The sequence below is a fragment of the Gekko japonicus genome, unplaced genomic scaffold (assembly GCF_001447785.1).
Source record: "Gekko japonicus isolate JY-2015 unplaced genomic scaffold, Gekko_japonicus_V1.1 scaffold64, whole genome shotgun sequence".
NCBI lineage: Eukaryota > Metazoa > Chordata > Lepidosauria > Squamata > Gekkonidae > Gekko > Gekko japonicus.
In genome coordinates this window covers 760,167-785,912 of record NW_015170277.1, presented here as the reverse complement: position 1 = coordinate 785,912, position 25,746 = coordinate 760,167, and the positions used below count along the sequence as shown (strand labels likewise).

Here is a 25,746-nt window from a genome sequence, read left to right as displayed (position 1 = left end):
ATGTCTTTCAAAGAGATCAAGGCAGGAGAGAAAGCGAAGCACACCGAAGACCATGGCAAAAAACAGAGTTCAAGTGAGATTCGGTCTTTTTTTACCTCTTCTCCCTCTTCTTTCTGTCTCTTGTCTTACTCTGAACGGGAGGGAGGTATACAGTGGGGGGACACGCGTTTAGTGACTGTATATTATTCCCCAGTTTAACGATATTGGGGGGGGGTCTCTGAAATTCTAATATCTCGGGGCTTTCTTTCCCCCCCCCCCAACTTTGTTGTTTTTCCCCCCTTCCTCCCTTCTCTTCTAGGCTGGATCAACGGAATGGAGAGCAGCTCCCAAGCTAGCACCTCTGCCGAGAAAAGGAATCACCATTGCAAAAGTTACAAGTTGATTATTGACCCAGCTTTGAAAAAAGGACAGCACAAACTCTATCGTTACGATGGGCAACATTTTAACATTCCTGTAAGCAATCGGTTTTTTTTTTTTTAAAGGGCATATTATCACATTCCTTATCATTCCTGTTCCCTTCATTTTATTCTTCTCCCAACCATCCTTTTAGGGGTGAGAGGAAGGGAGGGGGGAGAGAAATTTCTTTAGAAGCTTGTCACAGGAGAGACTGTAAAGTTACACCTCCCGGTATAATGCAGTCTGTCAGAATCCAAAGGTAAAACCTGCAGCTGTGATTCCCAACACAGTTGCAGTTTGACATGTGTGTGGTTCCTCCACCCCCAAACATTCCCTTTAGTTTTTATTATGTTAAATGGTGTCAATCTGCATTTCAAACGTTGCTTTTGTTGCATCTGTGCCCCTCATTACCTCGGGTTACTTCTTCTCAGAACTCTGGTCTTGCCCCAGTGGATTGTGTCAGAGATCCCAGGATAGGACGAATATGGACCAAAACCAAAGAGCTGGAGCTTTCTGTCCCTAAATTTAAGGTACACCTGTTTTGATAATTGAATGGAGGCTTAAATCACTTTTGCCGCTTTGCTGATAAAGTTATTTGGAAGGCTTAGTTTAGCAGTCTTATAAAAGTAGCAAAATGTACCTTTCTAATAAGATCCTGCTGTTTGTCAAATTGTGCTTGACTAATAACTGAGTGACCTCTGTGGGTCTTTTGTTTTTAAATTAACCATTTGAGAACAAGTGATTAGCAAGATATTTCCCCTGAACTACTGTGGTATAGAGGAAGGGAAATGTCTCTGAACTTGAGTAGCCACTTTTTAACTCTTTGTGTCCCAAGTGATGTCATTATCGACTGCTCACTCCTTGTCTGTACTTAATCCCCCCCCCCTTTAACTTCCCGCTATGCTTTGTGCAAACATAAATCTTCAGATTGATGAATTCTACGTGGGGCCGGTGCCTCCCAAACAAGTCACGTTTGCCAAGCTGAATGACAATATCCGTGAGAACTTCCTCCTGGACATGTGTAAAAAATACGGTGAAGTGGAAGAAGTGGAGATCCTCTACAACCCCAAGAACAAGAAGCACCTTGGAATTGCCAAAGTGATCTTTGCCACAGTCAAAGGGGCCCGGGAAGCAGTACAGCACCTGCACAACACTTCTGTCATGGGCAATATCATCCACGTGGAACTGGATACAAAAGGTGGGAAAGCCATCTCTGAGCACCCTGTCTCTACTCCCCCTCTCTCCTGTCCGGTGGTGGTGAGATGCATTTGCAGATTGGATTGGGAGCTGGGACCAGTAATTAATCAAAAAAATATTGTTAAATAGCTGTCAGTCAATGCCCCCCTCTATCTCTCTGCTTTTCTATGGGCCTTTCCTAGTCACGTGGAGCTGAATGTGTTGTCTGTTGCTAGGAGACAGTCCTGTAATTTACAAAATGCTACCATCCTCTCCATTTCACTCACTCATTCATGCTGACACTTGGCTTGCCAAGCTGTGTCCCATCACCTCCTTGCCAAATAGTTCCCTTTGCACTTAGGTGATAACTTAAAATTTCTAAACTCCATAATTTATTTATTTTTTATTTTAGAAAAAGCTTGAAACAAAATTTCATAGAACATTGTCTCTAAAGTCAGTTTACAGCAAGTGTTCTTTTTTATTTAGGCAACTGGTTGCTGGACTCTTAAGTACAAGAGGCACTGAAAGTCTCTTCTTTTTTCCCTTTTGTCTCTTAAAGAGACAGTAACACACTTAATTTTTTTTTAAGGTCTGCGTTACTGATAGTGTCAGGGAAAACTGAACAATACAACTGCAGATGTAATGAGTGATACAACTATGAATGCATTGTTTATTTATATAGTTTGCAAAAATGTCTGAAGTGCTTTAAGGTGCAATCCTTTGACCACTTTCCTGGGAGTAAGATTCATTCAATAAAATGGGCCTTAGTTCTGAGTAGATCTGGTCAGATCACTTTGGTTTTTTGTTGTATTCTCTTAGTATTTTTTTTTTAGTTTGGAGCTGAAACATTTATAATATTTCAGACTAGTTTATTGCTTTATCATAAAGATGCAAATGTCTATATTAAGACAGGCAATTTTTCCTTCCTGTTAATTGTCAAAAGTACTGAAAATATTTTTAACTTCTTAAGCAGATTGTTTGGACAACATACCAATGTTCTATGTGTAATAGAACAGTTTTGATTTTCTTTTCCCTATGTTAAAAAGTATTTAAGGTTTGAATTGTGTTTTCATACAAAGAGGTATAGAGAATGCCAAAAAACGTTTTTACCTTTGATGCTGGAGTTTTGTTTTGATTCTGAAGCACTACCCATTTCTTGACTAAAGCTGAAATATGAGGAAGAGTCATGTATTTATGCCAGAGAGGGAACTCAAATGAGATTGTGACAGAATACTAGAGGATGTTAAGTAGATGGATATATAGTTCAGTCTTTTATCGTTTTTAGTAACCAAGACATAAGCTATTCAGAGAGAGGCATAGACAGTGAACTAACCCTCAGTATGTGATTTGAGCAGTGCTGATTGAGAAACTTGCAGGTTGATCCATGTGTCAAACTGGAATCAAACTGAAATATCAGTTTACTGGGGGGGGGAATTCCACTTAGTTAATAAGATTTACTTCCAAGTAAATGCACATGATTACTTAAGTAATCTAAGTGAAGTCAATTAGGTTGAATTTCCCTAACTTTCAGCCTAACTTTGTAGTTCAGACTGTTACTGTATTAAAATCTGTTTGTTCTTTTGCTGATTCTTTGAATACTTATAATAAGCCCTCTGTAGGCAACTAATCTTAGCCTTTAAGTACTTGTACTCACTTCCTTTAATAGGTCTGTCATTTCCAATATTTTTGTGACCTAACTCGATACACTGCATTCATTTTTTACATGTGATACCAAAAACAAAGAAACAAAATATATAGATGAACAGCTGTCTATTTTTAAATCCAACAACTTGCCAACTTGTCTATACTTTTAAATCACAGCAAAGTAATGTTAAAGGGAACACATGGCATTTCAAGTGCCTGTTTTAGTAGTTATTTGATGAGCTCAGAGGACTACAAGCTTGTAGCACGTGAACTCTGATTATGGGCCCTAGAATGAACTTTAGCTTTCAGTGAGTCACTTAAGGTGAAATCCTGACAGCATTTGGCTGTTGTGTTCCCCCGTCCCCCAGTAGGATCTGTTCTACCTTAGTTTTCTGTCATCGGTAGCACTGTAATGTCCTTTATTGTAGTTAAGTATTGGGGGGGGGGTATTTTTGGCATTTGTGTGTGTGTGTGTGTGTGTTTGCACCTGGAAGTCACGTTGACCTCTGGTGACTGACCCCTACTGGGGGCCTGGAGGATATTCAGAGAGGTGGCTGAATAAAGCCTGCCTCTGTCCTCCCGACTTGGTATTCCAAGGGAGTCTCCCATCCAAGGACTAACCACAGTCAACCCTGCTTAGCTTCCGAGGGGCTTGCCTGGGCTATCCAGGTCAGGGCTTTTAGTTAATTATTTTAGAGCTAACAAAGACTGATCTCGAACTAGGGAAACTTCAGGTGGAATCTTCACCTCTGCTTTGAACTCAATAGGTGACCTTGACAGAGCTATTCTCTCTCAGCCTCAACCCCTGGTATGTAATATGGGGTATGCAATACTGGCCTACTTTACTACACTGCTATGAGGCTAGCTGAGAAAATCCATATGTAGCACTTTAGTGGTCTGAGTTATAGAAGGTAGCCATGCTGGTGCACAGTAGAAGGGCTGGATTCACGTCCGGTAGCACCTTAGAGACCAACAAAATTTTCAGGGTATAAACTTTTGAGAGTCAACGCTCCTTTTGTCAGGTACTTGTTGGTCTCTAAATCTTGTTGTCCTCTACTGGATTTGAATCTAGCTCTTGGTGGTCTCAGTAATTCATAAATAGTAAGCATTATTTTTAGAGGAGAAGCTAATTTGTATCATGTAGGATGGATGACACTTGTGATGGTAACAATTGTGCCCCTGCAAGTAGAGACATATCCTATTATGAATAGAAGACAATGCTCCCTCTAAGGTGTGGGGTCTTGTGAGCAAAAATTCTACTTTATGAGTTACTGGCATTAAAGTTGTGAGTGAGCGATTTGGCTTCTGCATCAAATGCTCTGGAGCCATCCTTCCTGAGCTAAGACAAAAATGTGTGAGCCGAAGGCTAAAAAACAGTGAGCCAGCTCACACTAACTCAGCTTTGAGGGAACACTGATAGAAGAGTATGTTAGTGTAGTCATATGCCCCCCCCCCAGACCCTGCCCCATATAGTATGTTGGCTGAATTGTATTTACATAGTTGTGCTATCTGTAGTTGCTGCATCAATGCAGCATAACTTAGAACACTGGATGAGAATCTCTCAGTTTTCCTCCTTGCACAGCAGACCATTTGATAGGATTAATATCTGGGCTCCCAAGATTGTGGCGAAAGTTTATGGACCTCCACAGGGCTGCGTGCTTAACCGTACCTGTTCTAAGCCACATGTCCTGCTCATGTTTACCCATATGTAAGTCCTGCTAACTGGACTCATTCCCAAACAAGGGTGCATAGAATTGAGATATTACTGTTCTGTGAGAAATGGGCAACCTTTTGGGTTAGTATGAATAAGAGTCTACAATGTACCTTTTGTGGGAGAAAGTGACCATGTCAGATTTTAGTGTTCTGCGCTATGCCATTTGGATTTGTAAAACATATTTGACATTTCCTGTATTTGAGCCCACATGCAGTTGGATATTGCTTTTTTGTTGTTGTTGTTACAGGTAGACCAATCTCTAAACTTATTGAACTATTTATTTTGATAAATTTCTCCAAAAGACCTGTCAGTGTAGAGAGAGGATTAACTCTGATGACAAGCAGTTTTGTTTTGAAGAAACTCTCCTTGGTAAAATGTTCTAAATGTACAGCGAAACTGGTGTTAGCTTTGCCCTAGTTAACCTTTTCCCTTTCATAAATGGTGTTCTGTTGCTATATCCAGCTGATCACAAAGAGTGTTAAAACATCTGCCTCATCATGTTCGTAAGAAGCACAGTTGCTTGAGTTTTCTGTGAAGAGGTGTTCTCCCCTCATTTGACCTGACAGGCAGTATTGAATATTTCAGCAGATCCAGGTCCTACTCTCTGTTGCTAAAGAGAATGAATAAAATGAGGATTCTATATGGAGGGCAGTGAAATTTTTATTTATAGATGCAATATGGTGTGTGTTTAAGTGCACTTTTTGTTATTTGTCCAGGTGAAAAACGTATGCATTTCTATGAGCTACTTGTAAATGGACTCTACACTCCTCAGACCCTTCCTGTAGAAAATGAGCCAGATGCTTCACCCACTGTGAATGAAACTCTGCAGGTATCTTTGACTTGGTTATTTTTAACAGTATGCACTAAGTTTAATAGTGTGTTTCAAGCTTATCTCCATTTATAATGAATGGTGGGCTCTCTCTCTCCTTGAGAAGATTGTTCTTTACGTTCCTGTCCAGATAGCTGCCACCTCTAATGTCCCTTTTTGGAGTAATGGACAGAATCCTGTTGAAGCTAAAGGTCTACCTGAGACTTTGATCCAGTTTACAGACCTGTGCCCTTAGATTCCGACTGTGGCAGTTACAGGATACTCTATTTGTTAACCTGCAGATAGAAATTGAGAGGGACAAATTGATCCTCATCAGTCCTGGTTAAGGTCCCAAGTTTTAATCCATTTAGAAGTTAGATTAATCAAGCAAAGCGTTGGATGAGCAGTTGGTGGGGCTAAGAGTTTGTTTGCTTTTTAAGGCTATTTTAGTTCAGGGGTGTTGCCATAGTAGAACATTAAATATAAAAATGTGCAAAATAGCCTCGAGGCTTTGGCAAAATGTTCACATTTATTTAAATAAGTTTAAAAAGAAGATGATCGATCCACTAAAACATTAATTGGTTGACAACTCTAATAGATATTTTCGTGGAATCTGTTACCATTGGTCAGGAAATGTCACAGAACCAGAGCTCCAGGATCTGTGTTGGATTATTTCTGGGCAGTGTGTGATGTTAATATTTCAGTCTATAAAGTCTGTAACACACTGTTGTAGGGAGATGTTATGGCTTTCAGACAATATATTTTCCATTACAAAACCCACATCTCTTTGAATCTGGTTCCTACAGGACCAAACGAGCCTCCTTCGCTATCCATGTCCAATTTTCATCTCTGAGAGTAAGGTTTATCTACAATACTAAAGTCATCATAGTTAATAATAGAACTTCAACATTACAAATTCAGGGGTTTTTTTTTTACGAAGTGTATGCATTTAGTCACTGTAGCAGAATGTTTAAATTTCTTGCTGAGCAATTTGTGTAGAACTCCATAAATAGGTATCATATAAAAATAAACAGCTTATGCTTTTTGTGATATGAGCACTGGGAATGAAAGGGGTTGGGTTAAATTTAATCACTGGCTATTTGTCTAGTCTCCTTGTACAGAATCCCCCTTGGGACTGGAAGACTCTGTCTTGTGTGATTCTAAGCATGTTTATTTGGAAGTCAGTCCCTGCAAGGTGTGCATAGGATAGTCACCTTTCTAAGTGGTTAAAAGTTTCTTCTTTGAAGTGGTGATTGAATACCTTGAAAGATCTATTGCTTCGAAATCTAAAAAAGCAGATCTCTCCCAGAATATTCAATGCTTCTTTGCTAACCTTTTGTTCTGTCTACTCAAGATTTCTTTGTATACTTTAATTCCACACTTCAAAACAAAAAAAACAAGCTGAAGTGTAAAATAAATAAAATCTCTATTGTAATTTTGGTTTCTGTGGAATGTCTTTTGTCAAGTGTAGGTAGTTTGACTAAGAAAGCTGTTATGATTACTTCCAGGGTCTAATTCTGCTAGGGCTGAGGTCTTTGCAGAGCAGTCTCTGCTTCTATTATTGCTGCTGCTCCCAAGCAGTTAACATCTTGTTGGAACCCCAGTCTAGTTAATTTCACCATTTGTCTCTTTATGCAACTCTCATGACAAGTAGCATATTTGACTCTGTTTTATGACAAAACCATAAGTTGCTCTTCTGTGCGTTTTTTTAATGCGGGTACCTGATATCTAAACGATGTTAATGTCATGATTTTCCTACTTACATTTTAACCCTGGGTTTATTTGTGCAGAAAGGGAATAATAGATTGTTCCAATCACCTGTCCCTTGTGGAAACACCTTAAGTGAGTGGCCTAATCACTGGCATTCATTTCTTCAACAGAGAATAAGGGAGGGGAATAAATCACACGTTTTCAGTTGAATCCAATAGTTACTTGATGCCCTCTTTTCAGTATTTGGCTTTGTTGATCATGGCTTAGAAATTGCTGTGCAAGCTTAAAAATAAATTCCCACTATGGCCCCGTGAAAATTGGTGGGTGATGTTTTTTATAGGTGCTGCTTAGTCAAATCTACATTAGGTACGCTGTCAGCATTGTTCTGCAGATTTTTATTTTATCTTTCTCTGAACCCCAGTCTCAAAAGCGGTCTGTTTAGAAAGACCAGTGAAGAAGAAGGCTTCAAAGTAAATTTTAATTGAGAGAAAGCAGTTGACTGTGCTTGTGGTTGCTAAAAAATAAATAAATCCATATCTGGAAACATTCCAGGTTGTCCTTGTATGTCTGTGTTCAAAGATGGTTTTATTTTTATTTCACCATTCGGACCCAGGCTCTTCTAAAGGGAGTATGTTTCATTAAGCTTCTCTTTCCCACCTTAATCAGAGTAAAAAATAATCATGTTGGTAGGTGAAATGAAAGGGTGGTTCCAGAAACTTTCTGTCTTGTGTTGAATCCTGAGAGACTCAGACTGTGGCTGAGATCTGCTATTTGATTCTAGTTGCCAGAACTAGGAAGTGTGTCTACATATGCCAGTCTGTATTTTGCTAAGTAATCCTTGCAGTTACCCATTTACTGGGGGGAGGGGAGGAAACTTATTTGTCCGCTCTGCTGCTGAAATCACAGGCTGGCAGGTGGGCCGGTAAACTGGCATAATGAGAGAACCAATATTTTGATCTGTGAGTGATGGCTGATTAACCACTGTCGCTCACTCGTTTGAGAGATTAGTATCAGTTTTTCTTCAGTGATGTTGATCAGATCTTTTAATAGAAACGTACACTTTTTAATTTATTTAAAATATTTGTGTGTTCACCTTTCTGTTGAGCCTCTCTGGACTGTATGTGTGTTTATTACCCTAGTAAGTGCTAATAGGATCAGGATTAAGCAAACAATACAAAGGAAAGGTGAGGCAGGAGTCGGTGGAGCTAAGCACTTTTGTTTTTAACTTCATTTGTACCCCACCTTTTTCCCCAATGGGGAGCCCAAGAGGCTTAGATTGTTCTCCCCCTCCATTTTATCCTCACAACATCCCTGTGATGTAGGTTAGGTTAAGAGTGTGTGACTGGCCAAGGCCACTGTGGCCCCACTGGGGGGCAGTGGGACAGCGTAAATGTCTCCAGGGTCAGCAGAAACTCACCCGGACTCAGTTGGGCTCATTAAAATTCCCTTTGCCGCAAAGAACCGTGTCCACACAGGTGTCTGTACAAGCACGGCTCTCTTCATGTGCCAACTTTGCCCTTTTAAAACATCAAGGGGCTGAGCCAGGCCTCTGCCGTGGGGCAGTTCACCACGCCTACCCAGCTCTGGTCGCCTTACCTTGGCCAGGGCCACAGCTCTTCCTCTAGGTTCGTCTTCCTCCCTTCTCTGTGCCTCCTCAGCCTTTCCCAGCCAGCTTGGCTTCTTCTCCTTGACATCTCCCTTTTTATCCCTGGGGTTCTAGCCATGTTGGCCAAGCCCAGCACTGCTTTCTTTGAGCCTTGTTCATCTCTTCACCCTTTCCTTGTCTTGCCCCACCCCAGCTGGGTTTGCATAGGGCTAGCCAGAGACCCCACTCTGCCCCTAGCCAATGCCCTGCTATGTTCAGCAGCTGTTTGGTTGCGGGAGGGGGGGGAGACTCCTGCAGGTGGCCCACCCCTGCTACTGCCTTCCAGAGTGGTGCTCCACCCTGTCCTAGAGCAGCTGCTGCCTTCGGCCAGTAGCCGGAGGCCCACTCTAGCCTCCACTGCCACCTCCGTGCCACGCAGCAAACATCCATGGCCAAGCGCGGGTTTGAACCTCGGCCTCCCAGGTTCATAGTAAGGCCGTAACTCGGTAATCAATGTTATTAGGCACAGAGTCATTTAATTTCTATAACACAAATTCTCCTACCAAATACAAAGTCTAGTTCTGATATCTAATACAAGCCCATGAAGCAAAACATTTTCAGCTTAAGACTCGAGGAAAGATTTAATTACAGCATATGCATTTACATGTGTGCGGACTCTAATCTGGGAGAACCGGGTTTGATTCCCCACTCCTCCACTTGCAGCTGCTGGATGGCCTTGGGCAAGCCGTAGTTCTGATAAGAGCTGTTCTTGAAAAAGGGCAGTCTCTGTCAAGAGCTCTCTCAGCCCCGCCTACCTCACAGGCAATGCTCCCTCTAAGCTGTGGAGTCTTGTAAGCAAAAATTCTACTTTGTGAGCTACTGGCATTAAAGTTGTGAGCGAGCAATTTGGCTACTGCATAAATTAGTTTGCTCTGGAGCCCTCCTTCCTAAGCAAAGGCAAAAGTGTGTGAGCCGGAGGCTAAAAAACTGTGAGCTAGCTCACACTAGCTCAGCTTAGAGGGAACGCTGCAGTCACAGGGTGTCTGTTGTGGGGAGGGGAAGGGAAAGGAGTTTGTAAGCCGCTTTGAGACACCTTTGGGTAGTGAAGGGCGGGGTATAAATCCAATCTCCGCCTCCTCTCCTCCTACATACTTTTATGCTCCTCAGACATCTCAGATCCCATTACATTCTTATTTTTTAGAAAAGACTGTTGTGAATGAGAATCCACAGCAGATGTATGTGTTCTGGTAATTGCTCTAATACATCTAATGAGAGACATTTATCTGTATCTTTGTGTTTCCCTTTTTTGCAGTTGGCTGATACCCTGAAACGCCTAAAAGACAGCAGCCTTTCCTCCGTGGGATCATCAGTTACCCCAAACAGTAGCACCCCATTTTCCCATGATACAGCCTTCTCCAGTTGTCGGCAAGACACCCCAAACTCTTTCAGCCAATTTACCCCTCAGTCCCAGGGAACCCCTCTCACCCCACGCGTGGGGACTCCTTTTTCCCAAGACTCGGCATACTCTAGTCGTCAGACGACACCATCTTACCATTTCAGACAGGACTCTGGGTATAAGCCCAGGAGACATGAAACAAAATTTACCGATGCCTACAATAGACGTCCCGGCCACCACTACGTTCATAATTCTGCAGGTGCTTTTCGAGGTTCAGAGCATCAATTTAGCACGTTCAAGTCCCATCAGCAAGAAACGGTGCAATATTCCCACACTCCTCCTTTGAGTCACTCGGGGTCTTCAACGTACAAATCGGCCTTCTCCCCGTACCAAGCACCAACCACGTTTCCTCAGCCTGAAGAACCGCCCCTTCCCCAAGCATCCAGAGAAGTCGAGTACCAGCGACCTCCACTGCCTCCCGAAGAGTCGCCCGTTAAAAGCAGCACTGCTACCACCCCTGAGTTTGTTCCTGTGAAGGAAAAGCCTGAGGAGCCCCCGCCCCTCCCAGAGTCGAACAGTCTTAGTGAGCCAGCTGTGGTACCCTTCTCACAGACTCCAGAAAGGAGTGAGACCCCGGGCACCCCAACCCTGGAATCTGACGTTCAGCATAACAGTTTGGACTCGAGGATTGAGATGCTCTTGAAAGAGCAGAGAACAAAGCTCTATTTTCTCAGTGAGCATGACTCGGACAACGAGATTCGAATGGAAGGAAGTCCAATCTCTTCTTCCTCCTCCCAGCTTTCCCCAATCGCAACATTTGGTTCCAGCTCTCAGCCGGGTCACAGGCCACAGACCCCATCCTCGCGTCCTTCCAGCACTGGCTTGGAGGACATTAGCCCAACGCCGTTACCCGATTCCGATGATGATGAGCCGGTTCTTGGAACGGCTTCTCTCTGCCAGAATTCAAGAGGGACATCAGACACAAGTATGACTCCTGTTGACCAGCTATGTAGGACTTCTAAAACTGAGTCCTCTGAGACTAAAGAAATGCTGCCTGGTAACCAGAGTCCGGTATCAGAAAAAATGGACGAGGTAAGCAATTCAGATCAATTGTGTGTGTCTGTCACAGGTATGGAAAACCTCTCCTCTGGGATTCGCACTATAGATTTAAATTTCACTGGTCAGTTGTCCCAAGGGGGGGGGGGAGATGAATGTATGTATGTATGTATGTATATATGCAGGGGGGGGGTTGTAGAAAAAGCCCAGCAGGAACTCATTAGCATAATTGGCCACACCCAAAAGCAGAAACTCATTAGCATATTAGGCCACACCCCCGACAGCACAGCTCATTAGCACATTAAGTCGCACCCCCATGTTACCAGAAGTGTGCTCATCCAGCCATACCCACCTTTTGCTTCTTATTCTGTTTACCTTGTTTGTTGTCAAAACCCAGGGGTTTTTTTGTAGCAGGAACTCCTTTGCATGTTAGGCCACACACCCCTAATGTAGCCAATCCTAATGAGTTCCTGCTGTTGGGTGCGGCCTATTATGCTAATTAGTTCCTGCTGGGCGTGGCCAACTCAGGAGCCAGCCAGAACGCCGTTCCTGTGCGTTCCTGCCCAAAAATAGCCCTGTATGTGTGTGTGTGTGTGTGTGTGTATGCTTACTGGTCCCTGTGCACATGCAGTCTTTCATTTGTAAACTGGGAGGCTCATACCTGCTTGGAAGCTATGTGATCTACCCTAGGAAATTGGGATTGGTTAGGGCTAAGTGGTGATTTTATCCATGCCCAGAGACACTAATCTGGAGTCAGCTAACAGGTATAGGGAAGGAAACTGCCTCACCTGATGCATGAGAACTACCTCTGTGACGTAAACAGTTTGGGGGTTGAATGAGGGCCACCTCTCCACTAGCTTGGCTGAGCTGTGTTAGAATTACTGTCTCGGGAAAAGGTGGCGGAAGGGCGGTCTGCATGCTTTCCCGTGCAGTTTGTATGCCTGCTGTGGGAAGCCATCTTTGGTCATGGCATGCCTGTGCCGTACACCTGGCTGTCACGGCTGACAGAGATAGGACTGCATATGTAGAACGTATTAGTAGGGAATGGGGGATATGTGTAAGGGGTTAGATGGAAAAGGGATGTGATTCTTCAGCGCAGGATACTCTTTTTCTCCTCCTCCCCGAATTATAAAGTACAGTTCTTCATCCCTGTGCTTCCCAGTTTGATGTAGTGGTTAAGCGCGCGGACTCTAATCTGGGAGAACCGGTTTGATTCCCCACTCCTCCACTTGTAGCTGCTGGATGACCTTGGGCAAGTCATAGTTCTGTCAGAGCTGTTCTTGAAAAAGAGCAGTTTCTGTCAGAGCTCTCTCAGCCCCACCTACCTCAGCCCCACCCTCTGTTGTGGGTAGGGGAAGGGAAAGGAGTTTGAAAGCCGCTCTGAGACACTTTTGGATAGTGAAGGGCAGGGTATAAATCCAATTTCTTCTCTTCTTCTCTTCTTCATCCTAGCTTTCTCTGAATTTTGTTAAAAGCTGATCTTGACAAACCCCTAGTGTATGTAAAATGCAATGTTTCAGTGAAATTCAGAGGTGCTGCTGTCTGAAAATGTATGTTTTCTCTCCCCCCTGCAATTAATTGTTAGTTGCCACTGATTATTTTATAATTAGTTAGCTTGTGACTGACTGGCTGTGGCCAACCATATTGCCTATGGCATACCCTATATGGACAGGAGAAAAAGGGAGGGGAGGGAAAGAAGCTCCTTAGGGCTCTGGAAATGGTTTTGTTGAGGGAAGGAACATGGGCTGAGTTACTGCTGCCAACCAAATGTGTTCACATGTGCAAAGACAAAGACTAGATGGTTAAGTTATCTGATGCGGCAGGAGATAGTTGCCTATTTATCTTCCAGTTTTACTTCCTGAAGAAAGTAAACATGAAATATTCAATGTGTATCAAAATATTAAAGATCATCAGTGCTGCATTAGTTGGAATTAAGCCCCACTGAGCTTGGGTGGGACTTGGTTCCAAGTAAGTTTGTGTAAGTATTCTGTAGCCCCCCCAGAAGGGCCATTTTTATTTTATCTCTAATTTGGAGTAATAGATTAGAATAGTAGATTGTAATGTAACTTAATTAATTTATTTATTTATCCTTCAATTTGTATACCGCTCACCCCCTAAGGTAGAAATTGGGATGTATATCTTTGGTCTGAGGACAGGGCAGGGAGATCTGTCTGCAAAGCCAGTTGCCCCACTTCAAAGAAGATGCTGCTGTAAAGTCGCCCCCATGCTTGAGAGGAGGCGGATGGCAGGGTCTCAATTAATTACTCTCAGCATTCTATAATTAAGGATACACCAATCTCCAATTTTGACATATTTATTCCCTTCCCTGTTTCTGCCACAGAATTGAACCCAAACAAATGGTTACCATATAAACTAAGCTTATTATTCCTGTTTGATCCTTGTATCTGTTAAACATTTTCATTCTGCTGTATGATAAATTATTGCTCACCCTCTACTTATATGTATGGACTGATAATTTCCAGTTTTGTTTCTGGGTCTGTCTTGACTCTAATTGGCCCTTCCTGGGAACTAACCCCCCCCTTCTATATGTAATGGTTGAGGAAGTTATACTTCATTGTATCTGAAGAAGAGTGATTGCACACGAAAGCTTATACCTTGAATAAAACTTGGTTGGTCTTAAAGGTGCCACTGGACTCAAACTTTGTTACCCTGTAGCATGTCAACTTAACAGTAAAAGAGAGAAGGAGCTGTACGGAACTAGGCTTGCCAAGCCCCTGCTGGGGGCGGGGAAATTCCCGCCCGGGAGACCAGGCCCCAGGGGGAACTCCACCCCCTGCCGGAGGGCGTCCCCAGCGTGATGATGTCACCCAGAGGTGACATCATCACACTGGCCATGTAGTGGTTGGGACACTCTGTGAATCAAGGGAAAACTCTGTGGTTTTCCCTCGTCATGGTGCCCCGCCCCCAACGTGGGCAACTCGATGATGTCACTTCCAGTGATGTTGTTGTGGCGCGCACACGTGAAGCGACGAAACCAGAAATCCTCTTGCTTTAAAGGTAAGTCGACTTGGCAACCCTATATGGAACCCACATTTCTTTGACTTTTTTAATGTCTGTGCATTCTCTGAGAATGTGCAGATCAGTGTGGTGAGGGCTGCTGACTTTTCTTGATCCATAATAATATATAAATGATTAAAGACCCCCCCCACACACACACCCCTACCTATTTTAAAAGACGACTGATTCAACTTTTGGTGGTGGTGGTGGGGGGAGATGAAGGACTGAAACTGAAATAATGACTACAGAACCATCTGAAACCTGAGCTGTGGCTTTTCCAGCCTGCAAATGAGATGAGAAGGAGTGCCAGGTTTTAGCCTATGAAGGGGTTGGGAGAAGAGAAGCTCATGTTTCAGCCTATTGTGAGGCTGCTGTTCCTGGCCAGTCTTCCAAAGAATTCCTCAGCAAGAGGAGGAAAGCTGGGATCTGGGGTTTCTAAAGCATTTGGGGCAGGGAAAGAGAAAAGACTTTGTCTGACTCTACCTCTTTACCAAAAGGAGATTCCGCGAATGCCTTGTTTTCTTTGTAATTCATATGACACAAACAAATGTGTATTGTTATATGATCTGTCTCCGGACATCAGTTTCTGTAGCGACATGCCTGCTGGCTGTGACATCTCAAATGTTTTTATAGCCAAATTAATAATTCTGGGGTGACTTTCTGTCTGTCTGAAATATGAATGACCCACCATTAGCTATTCCAGACCCTCAGTTCTATTTCCACCAGCACTGAATGGGAACGTGGCCATTTTTCTGGAAAAAGCACTAAGGTGTATATCAGAATCATTGTTTCCTTTTGGTGGCTGTATTTCTTCTTAATCTAAGTAGTATGTAGTCCTTTTTTCCTGTTTATCCTCGCAAGAGAAGTGTTAAGTGGCTTAAGATGACGGATAGTAGTGTTCTCAAGGCCACCCAATTAACTTCACAGTTAAATGGGGGCGATCATACCCTCCAACCAGCATGTGTGTCAAGAAGTCAGATTATTTTGTTCGGCACACAGGGCTTGTTGTCTATCCAAGGGAGGAAGGTGAGGCCTTGAGGCACAGGCTACACTTTTGCCATTCAGTTTGCTCACAGTGTGTCCGGCCTTGACTCGTCAAACCCTTTTTACTCCCCCCACCCCATCCTTTGTTTGCTGTCACACCAGCATCTTCACAGGTAGATAATAAATTCAGGTGGGTAGCTGTGTTGGTCTGAACAGCAACAGAACAAAGTTTGAGTCCAGTAGCACCTTTAAGATTAACCAAGTTTAATTCTGGATATAAGCTTTGGTGTGCACGCACACTTCATCAGATCAGGTCTTGTTGGTCTTAAAGGTGCCACCGGACGCAAACTTTGTTTTACAGGTAGATGATGTGAGGGCGGTTTTGCCACATGGGACCAAAAAGCCTTCTGTCTACGATTCTTTCTTTGCCTGTGTCTCAGAATCTGGCTGTAGTACGACTACAGAGTAATACATAATCCTTCTTCCTGTTGCATCTCTGATTTTAATCCCCTCACTCAAATAGTTCTGTTAACGGCAGGGGTCATTTCGTAGAAAAAGAGCTAGGGGGACTCATTAGCATAACTCATTAGCATATGCCACACCCCCTGACATCACCGGAAGTGTGTCCTCCCCACAGCCGGCGGCGACCTCCAGCAGGCACTAGCAGGGAGCTCCAGGCCCCGCCCTCCCGCACCTCACCCGGGGGGATGGCGTCCCCCCGCGTCCCTCCCCAAATGACCCCTGGTTAACGGACATTATCACCATATAGATGTGGAAAGAGTCTGACATTGCCGTGATAAGCGGACTTGTCCTGACCAGTTTCCTGCATGTGTTTCAGTGTTTTTGAAAGTGTCCCACCTGCTGCTCTGCATCCATTGTTGGAAGAAACTGATACAACAATATTGTATTTAGCTCTTTCCATTCTTCCTCTCCGTTGTCCCTTTTTCCTTCCAACTGCATGCAATATTCTCTTTCTGCCTCCTGTTGTTTAGTGTTGTTTCATTGCATGCTGTTTAACAGATGCTGCAATTCTGCCTTAGAACTGGTTGTTTCAATACTTTAGAGACTAGATTACTATATCTCAGTGATGGCGAACCTTTTAGAGACCGAGTGCCCAAACTGCAACCCAGAACCCACTTATTTATCGCAAAGTGCCAACACGGCAATTTAACCTGAATACTGAGGTTTTACTTTAGTAAGATGATCCAAACAAAGTAAGGAAAGCAATCCCAAATGCTTTCATTTACTTAAAATTATTTGGCAGAGAATTCGACACTTTAATGATGGTCTGGGCCTGGCTGTGGCGATGGCACGGGTGCCCACAGAGAGGGCTCTGCCACCTCTGGCACCCGTGCCATAGGTTCGCCACCACTGCTATATCTATATAGGCTGAAATTCTTTATTATTGTTATCTGTTTTGAAACTGGTCCTTTTGATAGTAACTTGATTGCTTCAGTGCCCCGCCCCCAGTAAAATTTCTACTTGGCTGGAAATCCAAGCGTTGTATATCTACCAAAAGGCTTTTGAGCCTTAGCTGTGTCCTTTGCTTTTAATAACAGGGGGCCAAGGGAAGAACAGATTAAAAGAACACATGGCTAAAACTTCATTGCTGACTGAAGAAAAAAACAGTGTTGTCTTGGGGAATGTCAGATGCTTTCTCAGATCTGTGTTCTTTTGGGCTATTGCATAGAGTCTAGTTCCACAAGTCCAGAATCTAATTTGCATACTGCTTGCTAATTATGAAAATAAAAGATATCAATTGTTGCATTATCTATAAGTTGCTTTGTTCTTGTTTAACAAGCACACAAAAAAAGTAGGGAAGGATAATAGGAAATGCCATTACTAGACACTTTACCCCTCTTCAGTTAATCCACAAGTAGATATTCCTGTTTGGAGATCCTCAGTTGTTTTTCTCCCAAGAGCTGAGCCATGGACTGTTAAATAGTAAAAACATGCACCCCTTAGCATATAATATTTAGCCATAGTAGAAATGGCGAATCCTCGTAGTTAGCTAAAACAAGATTTGGGCTGCTCTTCTGTGACCAGTTATATTCATTTCAGTCAGGGGTCATTTCGTAGAAAAAGAGCTAGGGGGACTCATTAGCATAACTCATTAGCATATGCCACACCCCCTGACATCACCGGAAGTGTGTCATAAGGCCACACCCCCTGACATCACCGGAAGTGTGTCATAAGGCCACATACCCTGCCCCCAACGGTCCCAGCCGCTGCCGCCGGCCTTGCAGCTCCACTGCCGAGCCCCATGAGGGGCCCGGCGGTGGACCTGTAAGGCCGGCGGGAGTGCAAGGAAGCCCCGCGAAGGCCCTCCCTGGCCCCAGGCAGGCAGGGGTGGGACAAGGCAGGGAGGAAGCAACTTACCCTCCCTCTTCTCCTGCCTCCTCCTGGCTGAATGAGGGCCGGAAGTGGTGCGGCCGGAAGCAGGGGGCGGGGCTTCGTCATCCCGCAATCCCCCCCGAAATGATCTCTGATTTCAGTGATTTTCTGTTAAATTTACTGTCAATTAAGTGTCAATGGGATCACAGCCTTGCCCTGACCTGGATAACCCAGGTAAGCCTGATCTCGTCAGTTCTTGGAAGCTAAGCAAGGCCGACCCTGTCAAGTATTTGGATGGGAGACCTCCAAAGAATACCAGGGTCGGGAGGCAGAGGCAGGCTATCAAGCCACTTCTGTGAACATCCTCCATGACCAATACTCTCTCTAAGCTGTGGAGTCTTGTGAGCAAAAATTCTACTTTGTGAGCTGCTGGCGTTACAGTTGTGAGCAATCAATTTGGCTGCTGCATAAATTGGTTTGCTCTGGAGCCCTCCTTCTTGAGCTAAGGCAAAAATGTGTGAGCCAGAGGTTAAAAAACTGAGCTAGCTCACATTAACTCAGCTTAGAGGGAACATTGTCCATGACCCAGTAGGAGTTGCCAAAGGTTGCCATGACTTCCAGGCGCAGGCACACATGTGCACACACACACACAAAAGTACAAAAAAAAAGAATAGGACCACAGTCTTAAAAAGCAATCCTTACTTGCTCCCTAGGAGATGCCACTCAGTTTTGACTCTTTTTGACTTGCTCATGCACCATCTAAAATTACTTCCCTATTTTGAAATTATAAAGCTCATTTTGTATTTCTGGTTTTCTCAGCCTTATTGATAGAGTTGAGGAAGGAGCTGATACACACTGCCCTTTTACATTTATTAAAAGGAGAGACTGTTTTTATTACATTAGTTTTGCATTTTGGAAAAATTGGGAGATTCAAGCAGGCATGAGATACTTTTCATTAAAAATTACTTGCTTTTAGAAGCCAGTTAAAGCCTAAAGAAGCAGAAAACACCGACAGAATACTAATTGGTGTTGCAGGCCCTCCTAGCAAGAGGGAAGCAAAACATTTTGCTTTATCCTATTGTCCTCAGTTCTCAAGTGTAAATGGATGCTAGCCAAACCAGCCCTGTATAATCTATGGCAGGAGCATGAGCAGGCTAAGGAAGAATTGTGGTCCACAGACAGAGCAGGACAAGGTAAATGTAGTATGAGCAAAGTCTGATAACTCATCGCCAGACTGTCCAAGAACTGACCCAGGAAGTAGAGAGAGCGCGAGAGCATTCAAAGAGTTCCGTTGGATGGCCAGAACATGTTGTCTTGCCCAAGGCCAATCAGTGAATCCAAGTGTGAAGAGGGATCTGAATCCAGTCCTTCCAGGACAAAGTCTATTACTCGCATAATTGCGTGTTGACCGTAAACTTATTTCCCTTGGAGATTAGTATCAGAAGGCAGGACAGAAATATTTTAATCAATAAAATAAATAGTTAGGAGGAGCCATTTCCTTTTGTTGCTCCCTCATGCTTGACTTTGATGGCTCTGTCACGGGGTAGATTAGAGATGGCCATCTGGTTGCTCTTGGGGTTTATAGAAATGAGTAGTGAAGAGCCTATCCTCTTTAAAATTTCTTAAACACTGTTCTGTATGCTGCAGGTTGCATGCCACTATCCGTAAAACTCCATCTAAACTCCATCTGAGACATTATGCGTCATTTGCCTGTTAATCAGTAGGCCCCTTCCTTAGGGATGAATCCCAGCTCAATTCCTTTCTGGTTTGGCAGAACTCCTTCTGGAAGGGGACATTTTACTTGTGACCCTATGACATGTTGACACAAGAATCCCTGCAAGATGACAGACTTGCTGGAACGCTGTGGTTAAGCTACTTAAGGGCACTTGGCTTGGTTGGGCAGTGCTTTGTTGTTCATAGCTGTTACAAAGATGTGCATGTAGTATTGTAAGGAGCTGTGCAGGCTCTCCACAATGAAACTGTTAGGAAGAAGGGGTCTCTTCTGATTATTTATTTTATTAATTTAATTTATATCCCACTCTCCCTGCCAAGGCAGACTCTGTTTGCTCTTGGGGTTTATACAGACGAGTAGTGAAGAGCCTATCCTCTTTAAAATGTCTTAAACACTGTTCTGTATGCTACAGGTTGCACGTGGCTATCAGTAAAACTCCATCTAAACTCCATCAGAGACATTAACGTGGTGGAATGTTCAGGATGCTGAAGCAATAGAAAGCCAGTTGTGGTTGTAGGCTAGAATACTTCTTTCACTCTCAGGAGTCAAATTTGAGGCTTTTGAATTTTGCATATTTACACAAAGTGGTGTGGCAGTGTCTTCTCAGACAGGGTGGAGGGGGGCAATGTCCTCGGGCTAGCTGCAAAAATTGCGTTTTCTATATATGGATGGAAGGTTGCTCTTAATGAGTTGCTCAAGGTGTATTTATTTTCTACAAAATGTTAAGCAGTTATGTGAGGTGCTGTTTGCGATAGACATTTCGATTGATCTGTTCTTCGTCAGCTTAATGGCTTTGCTGTTATGAAATCATCCTTCTAGATCAGGGTCCCCAACTTTTTGAGCCTGTTGGCACCTTTAGAATTCTGACCTTGGATGGTGGGCGCAAACAAAAAATGGTTGCCAGAAGAGGCAGAGCCAACCACAAAATCTCAGAGAGTGAGGTCATGCATGACTGATAGTAATTCTTCAATATTTCAGGCAGGAGATCTGTTTAACAGGATGCCTTTTAAAATGAACATATTGTTTAAAAACATTTTCTTGCATACAGTCATATGGTGAAGATCCTTCTGCTGTGGTAGCAGCATCTTCCTAGATCAGACACAGCTGATCAGATCTCCAGTGGCCAATCAGGAGTCCTGCTGGGCAAAAGCCCCACCCACTTTCTTAAAACACTTGATGGGGACCATGGCACCCACGGATGCTACGCTGGGGAACCCTGCACTAGATAACAGGTCCTAAGCTCACACTCTGAATGTAAGATAGATTCAGATGGGGTAGCTGTGTTGGTCTGAAGCAGCAGAACAAAGTTTGAATGCAGTGGCACCTTTAAGACCAACAGAGTTTGATTCTAGGTATGAGCTTTCGTGTGTGCATGCACACTTTATCACATAGCAGACTTCTTCAGAACAAAGTTTGAGTCCAGTGGCACCTTTAAGACCAACAACGTTTGATGCTGGGTATAAGCTTTCGTGTGTGCATGCACACTTTATCACATAGCAGACTTCTTTAAAACAAAGTTTGAGTCCAGTGGCACCTTTAAGACCAACAACGTTTGATTCTGGGTATAAGCTTTCGTGTGTGCATGCACACTTTATCACATAGCAGACTTCTTTAAAACAAAGTTTGAGTCCAGTGGCACCTTTAAGACCAACAACATTTGATTCTGGGTATAAGCTTTCGTGCGCACGCATGCTTCCTCAGATACGGTGGTTGAATGTAAGTTGCACTGAAGTCAGCTGCTGTTTTCAGTTGTCACAAAGCAACTCTGGTTTGTCTGTGATGCAATTAGTGTGGTTTATTCTTGGGCTTGAGCGCTCTTCTCCCTCTCCCTCACCTCCCCCCACCCCAGTACAGAGCCAATGCTAAAGACCTGGTGCTTTTAAAAAGACCACAGTTTGTTCTGGTTTGTAAGCAAGAAAATCTGCAGTTCGTTAAAGCACACCCATTCTAATGTCACATATGGACTGGTTTCTTTCAAACCAGGAAGTCGCCTGTTCCGGCTGTGCATATGAGGGGAGGAGGGGGGGACTGCATGACCCTGAGGAGCCATCAGGCTTTGTTTGGGGCATCTGAATCAATTCAGTGGGTGTCGCCTCTGAGTCAATGCACTTCAGATCCAGTGTGTTCTTATTATGCTGGAGGTGGGTACTGAATAGGAAAATTACAGGGTTAATACTGCCTCGGAAGCCACATCCTTTGACCTGGAAACCCAGCCCTCTAATCACTGATACGCAGCTGATGGTTTCTCAGCGCAGAGAAAAATACACTCCGTACATGCTCCAAAGTATGCTGCCTTTTGTTACAGTGTCACGTGTTTTGCAGCTGAGAACAGGTCCTTCAGAACGCGTTCCAAGGCTGAGCGCTGCCTGGATGTGCTGACATTCTAGTAGCAGGAAGCTGCTTTATAGGTCCAAGCAGAGTGTTCTTTACACCTGAGCGCACACTATTAAAATGCAGCAACAAAGAAGATGTTTTCCTTGTAGCAGACAGACAGACTCATTTCTGAAGGAACCGATGTAATCCCCGGCTCCTCCTCCCTACATGTCAAAGCAGGGACGTGGTGTTAGGGACGTGGGTTGTCTCCGTCCCTGTCATGAAATCCCAACTTAGGGGAAATACCGGACGGTTTAGAGGCAGTAAATGCAGCATAATCCCACCCTGAGAATGCTTCAGCGGCAGCTTGCAGGGCAGAGTGGCTCCTGCCCAGCTCTCGCGGCTCCAAGTGCCCCAGAAGCAGCCACGAGTGGCTGTTGTGCTCGAGAAGACCTACTGCGGATAAATGAAAGGCTTCACCTGAAGGGTGCCAGGAATAAGAATCTCGTTACCGTCGCCGTGCCGCCTTTGCCGCCCAAGTTGCAAATCATCCTCCAAACGTGGAAGTCCTCGGCTGATCTGCTTGCTATCGTTTCTCAGAACTGAATGAAATGGGGGAGCTGGAAACAAAGGAGCTCGGTTTTAAATCACACCTGTCAGCTTGGAAAGTATCATTCCATTTTGATTTGACAGGGGACGTGTCAGCCTAGGCATTACCTCAATTCTAAAAAAAACCCCCAACCCCACATAATCGTAAACCCTAGCACTCTGTAATAGTAGAACCCTTTTACCTATTTCATGCTCTGTGCTTATGTAGTCCCAGGGTGTCTGTAGTACAGGGGTTGGTGAACTGGCTACCTTATAGCAGGAAAAGGAGCACAGTCTTTGGTCAAAATTGCAAGGTTTTTCCTCAAGTGCCCTTCAACATGGGCTTGAATAGCCCCAGGAGTCCTGGCATCTCATCCAGAGAACAACAGGTATGGGTAAGAACCTGAACCACAGGCTATACTATTAAAGCCTTTCTCGTGCTGATGTTTCAGACACAAAACAAAGCTGACGTTTATGAAGCGGGGCATTTTGCATCGCCTGGAAACTCCATCTTACACGAGAGGAAAGCAACTTCACCCTTTCCCCCCCAAAAAATATGCCCCGTCGTGATCAACTGACTTTCTCTCCCCCCCCCCCATTTTTCTTTCTTGCCTTTTTAAACCAATTTTCTCTTGGTGTGAGGCGGTAGCTAATTAGGAAGCAGCACCTGAGCCTGTCACATTGTGCGGCACAAACACACACCGTGGTGGCATTTCTTTCCAAACCAAGTAGTCCTGGGAGTGAGTTGCTGTTTTCAGGGGAATAGTTTCCTCCACCCCTGTGTGTCTTGAAGGACCAGCTTAAATTTCCCCCCTGGAGAATGTAATAAAGCAGCATAAATTAGACGTGGTGGTATTGTTCGGTTTTTCTTTCCTTCCAGGAAGGTGCCCGTTTGTATTTTAACAAGTATCTGGATAGGATCGCAGCTGTTCCCTGACCAGCTGCACTGCGCTCCAGGTGACTGGGCAGGTGACAGAGGGCCATCAGAGGGCCAGCGGGCTTCAGAGCGCAGGCGGAGGCCTGCGTAGACAAAGGACACCCTGTATGGTGGTTGCTTTTTTGGAGAATAAACAGCTGTGATACTGTACTGTGGACAAACTGTTGACCTTTGTCTCCCTGGCTTCTTGGTTCTAATCGGTGCGGTGCCAAAATATTTGCAACCCTTATTTTTTATTAAATCATGTGTATACGTATCATGAGGGGTCATTTCGTAGAAAATGAGGTGCAGGAGCTCATTAGCATAACTCATTAGCATAACTCATTTGCATATGCCACACCCCCTGACATCAACGGAAGTGTGTCGGAAGGCAACACCCACCACTCAGGCTCCACTGGACTGTTTTGGATGGCTAGCTATTGGGTAGGGGGGAACGTGCAGATCTGTCCTCGCAGAGGAGGGAGAGCTTGTACCTGAATGAAACTTGGTCTTAAAGGTGCCACTGGACTGTTTTGGACCGGGGAGCTTGGGGGGGGGGGGCTCTGCAACTTACCTGGCTGCTTCTTGCTCTGACTGAGGGCTGCTGGGAGCAAGGGGTGGGGCTTGTTGCATGTGCCCACCCCCTGGGCTCTTTACTGCCGGAGCTCCGCTCCTGGGCGCTCCTGCAGGAAGTGACCCCTGCGTATCATCAGCATCAACTAATATACATTAATGACAGAAATGAACACACATTCTTAACCATCTTAGAGAGTGGGTGTGGTATATCAATCAGAGTGCTGGACAGCTTGCTAAGGCACCAGTCTTAAACAGCTCTCTTGAAAAGTAAATCTGATGTTATTCAGTGGGGCTTCCTCCCAGGAAAGTGCCCTTAGGATTGCGGCCGGTGGGATCCGTTCGCCAGTCACTTTCCCTGAGCCTAGCCCACCCCGCAGGATGGTTGTGAGAATAAGATGAAGACAAGAGTATGACGTCAGCTGCTCTGAGTTCCTCTTGGGAAGGGCAGGATTAAAGAAAAAAACATACTTAATATATGAATTAATAATAATTGTCAAAAATTTGTATTACAGATTCCAAATTTAGGTGGGTGGCCATGTTTGGCTGAAGCAGCAGAACAAAGTCCAGTCGGCACCTTTAAGACCAGCAAAGTTTTATTCAAGGCATAAGTTTCGTGTGCAGGCACACTTATTTGAAGAAGCGCATACCCAGAATAAAACTTTGTTGGTTTCATAGGTGCCCCTGGACTCAGACTAGATTCCAGGTTTGTCCATGATATGCTCAACTAACAGGCTCCATGAATTCACTTTTTTTGTGAGCTTTAGGATTAATCTTTGACTTGCTTTTAATTTTCCAATATTAAACCATTCCAGTATTAAACAGTTTCTGAGTCTTGTTGGTCCCTTCCTTTCCCCCCAAATATGTTTCTTGCTACTGTTAATAAATTGGAGCTGCGGTGGCTCAAGGGGTTAAGACGCTGAACTGCAGGATGTGGAAGGTCAGTAGTTCAGCAGTTCGAGACCCGGGTGCCACAAGGCGGAGTGAGCTCCTGTCTCTAGTTCCAGCTCCTGCCAACCTAGCAGTTTGAAAGCAAGAAATTGCAAGTAGATAAATAGGTACCACTTTGGTGGGAAGGTAACAGCGTTCCATGGACCTTGGTGTTTAGTCATGCCGGCCACATGACCACGGAAACGTCTTCGGTCAGCGCTGGCTCTTTGGCTTTGCAACGGAGATGAGCACCGCAACCCTAGAGTCGGATTCGAATGGCTTTCGAGCAAGAGAACCTTTACCTTTACTGTTAATAAACATAGCGACAGCTCTTATATAGATGCAATTCAGATATTTTTAACAATATCAAGAGGACACATTAAGGGATCTGCTGTTGCTGCTATTGGAAGATATCCAGTGTCTTAGCTCTGTTACATTTCTCCCACGGGTTGAAATGTTCTTCTATATCTGTGGCCCTGTCAGCAGTTATATTACTTCCTACGCTTACATTAAGAATATTTTCCAAGTTACTTATGTAATGTGTAGTACTTGGGTCTTTTTAAAAAAATTTAATGTTTTTTATTATTTTGAACGATAACATTAACATATTCAACCATAACATAGTACATTGAATTATACTTATTTTGATATTTAGTACATAATATCATATACTTATGAACATGAGTAAACCGATATCAGTGTACATTAGACATACAACACAATGAGGCAGTGAGACTCACTGCGATATGTAAACATAATCAAAACATAACTAGAACAGTTTTTAACTAAAGGAAATGATTTGTTAATTGATACTTAATACCGCTCACTTACATAAATAAAGAGTTTTCAAGTTGGAATACCATCTGTCCATTC

At 44.0% G+C, this 25,746-nt stretch overlaps 1 protein-coding gene across 1 annotated transcript in view; it reads left to right on the top strand.

Moving 5' to 3' along the window:
* The window catches only part of SETD1B (SET domain containing 1B), a 52,843-nt gene continuing 27,097 nt past the window's right edge, over positions 1-25,746 (top strand). Inside the window, exons 1-6 of the mRNA XM_015417669.1 lie at positions 1-73; positions 299-453; positions 828-926; positions 1,324-1,594; positions 5,647-5,759; positions 10,346-11,521. Of these exons, the coding sequence (XP_015273155.1) occupies positions 1-73; positions 299-453; positions 828-926; positions 1,324-1,594; positions 5,647-5,759; positions 10,346-11,521 (1,887 nt within the window). The remainder of the gene's footprint in view (positions 74-298; positions 454-827; positions 927-1,323; positions 1,595-5,646; positions 5,760-10,345; positions 11,522-25,746) is intronic.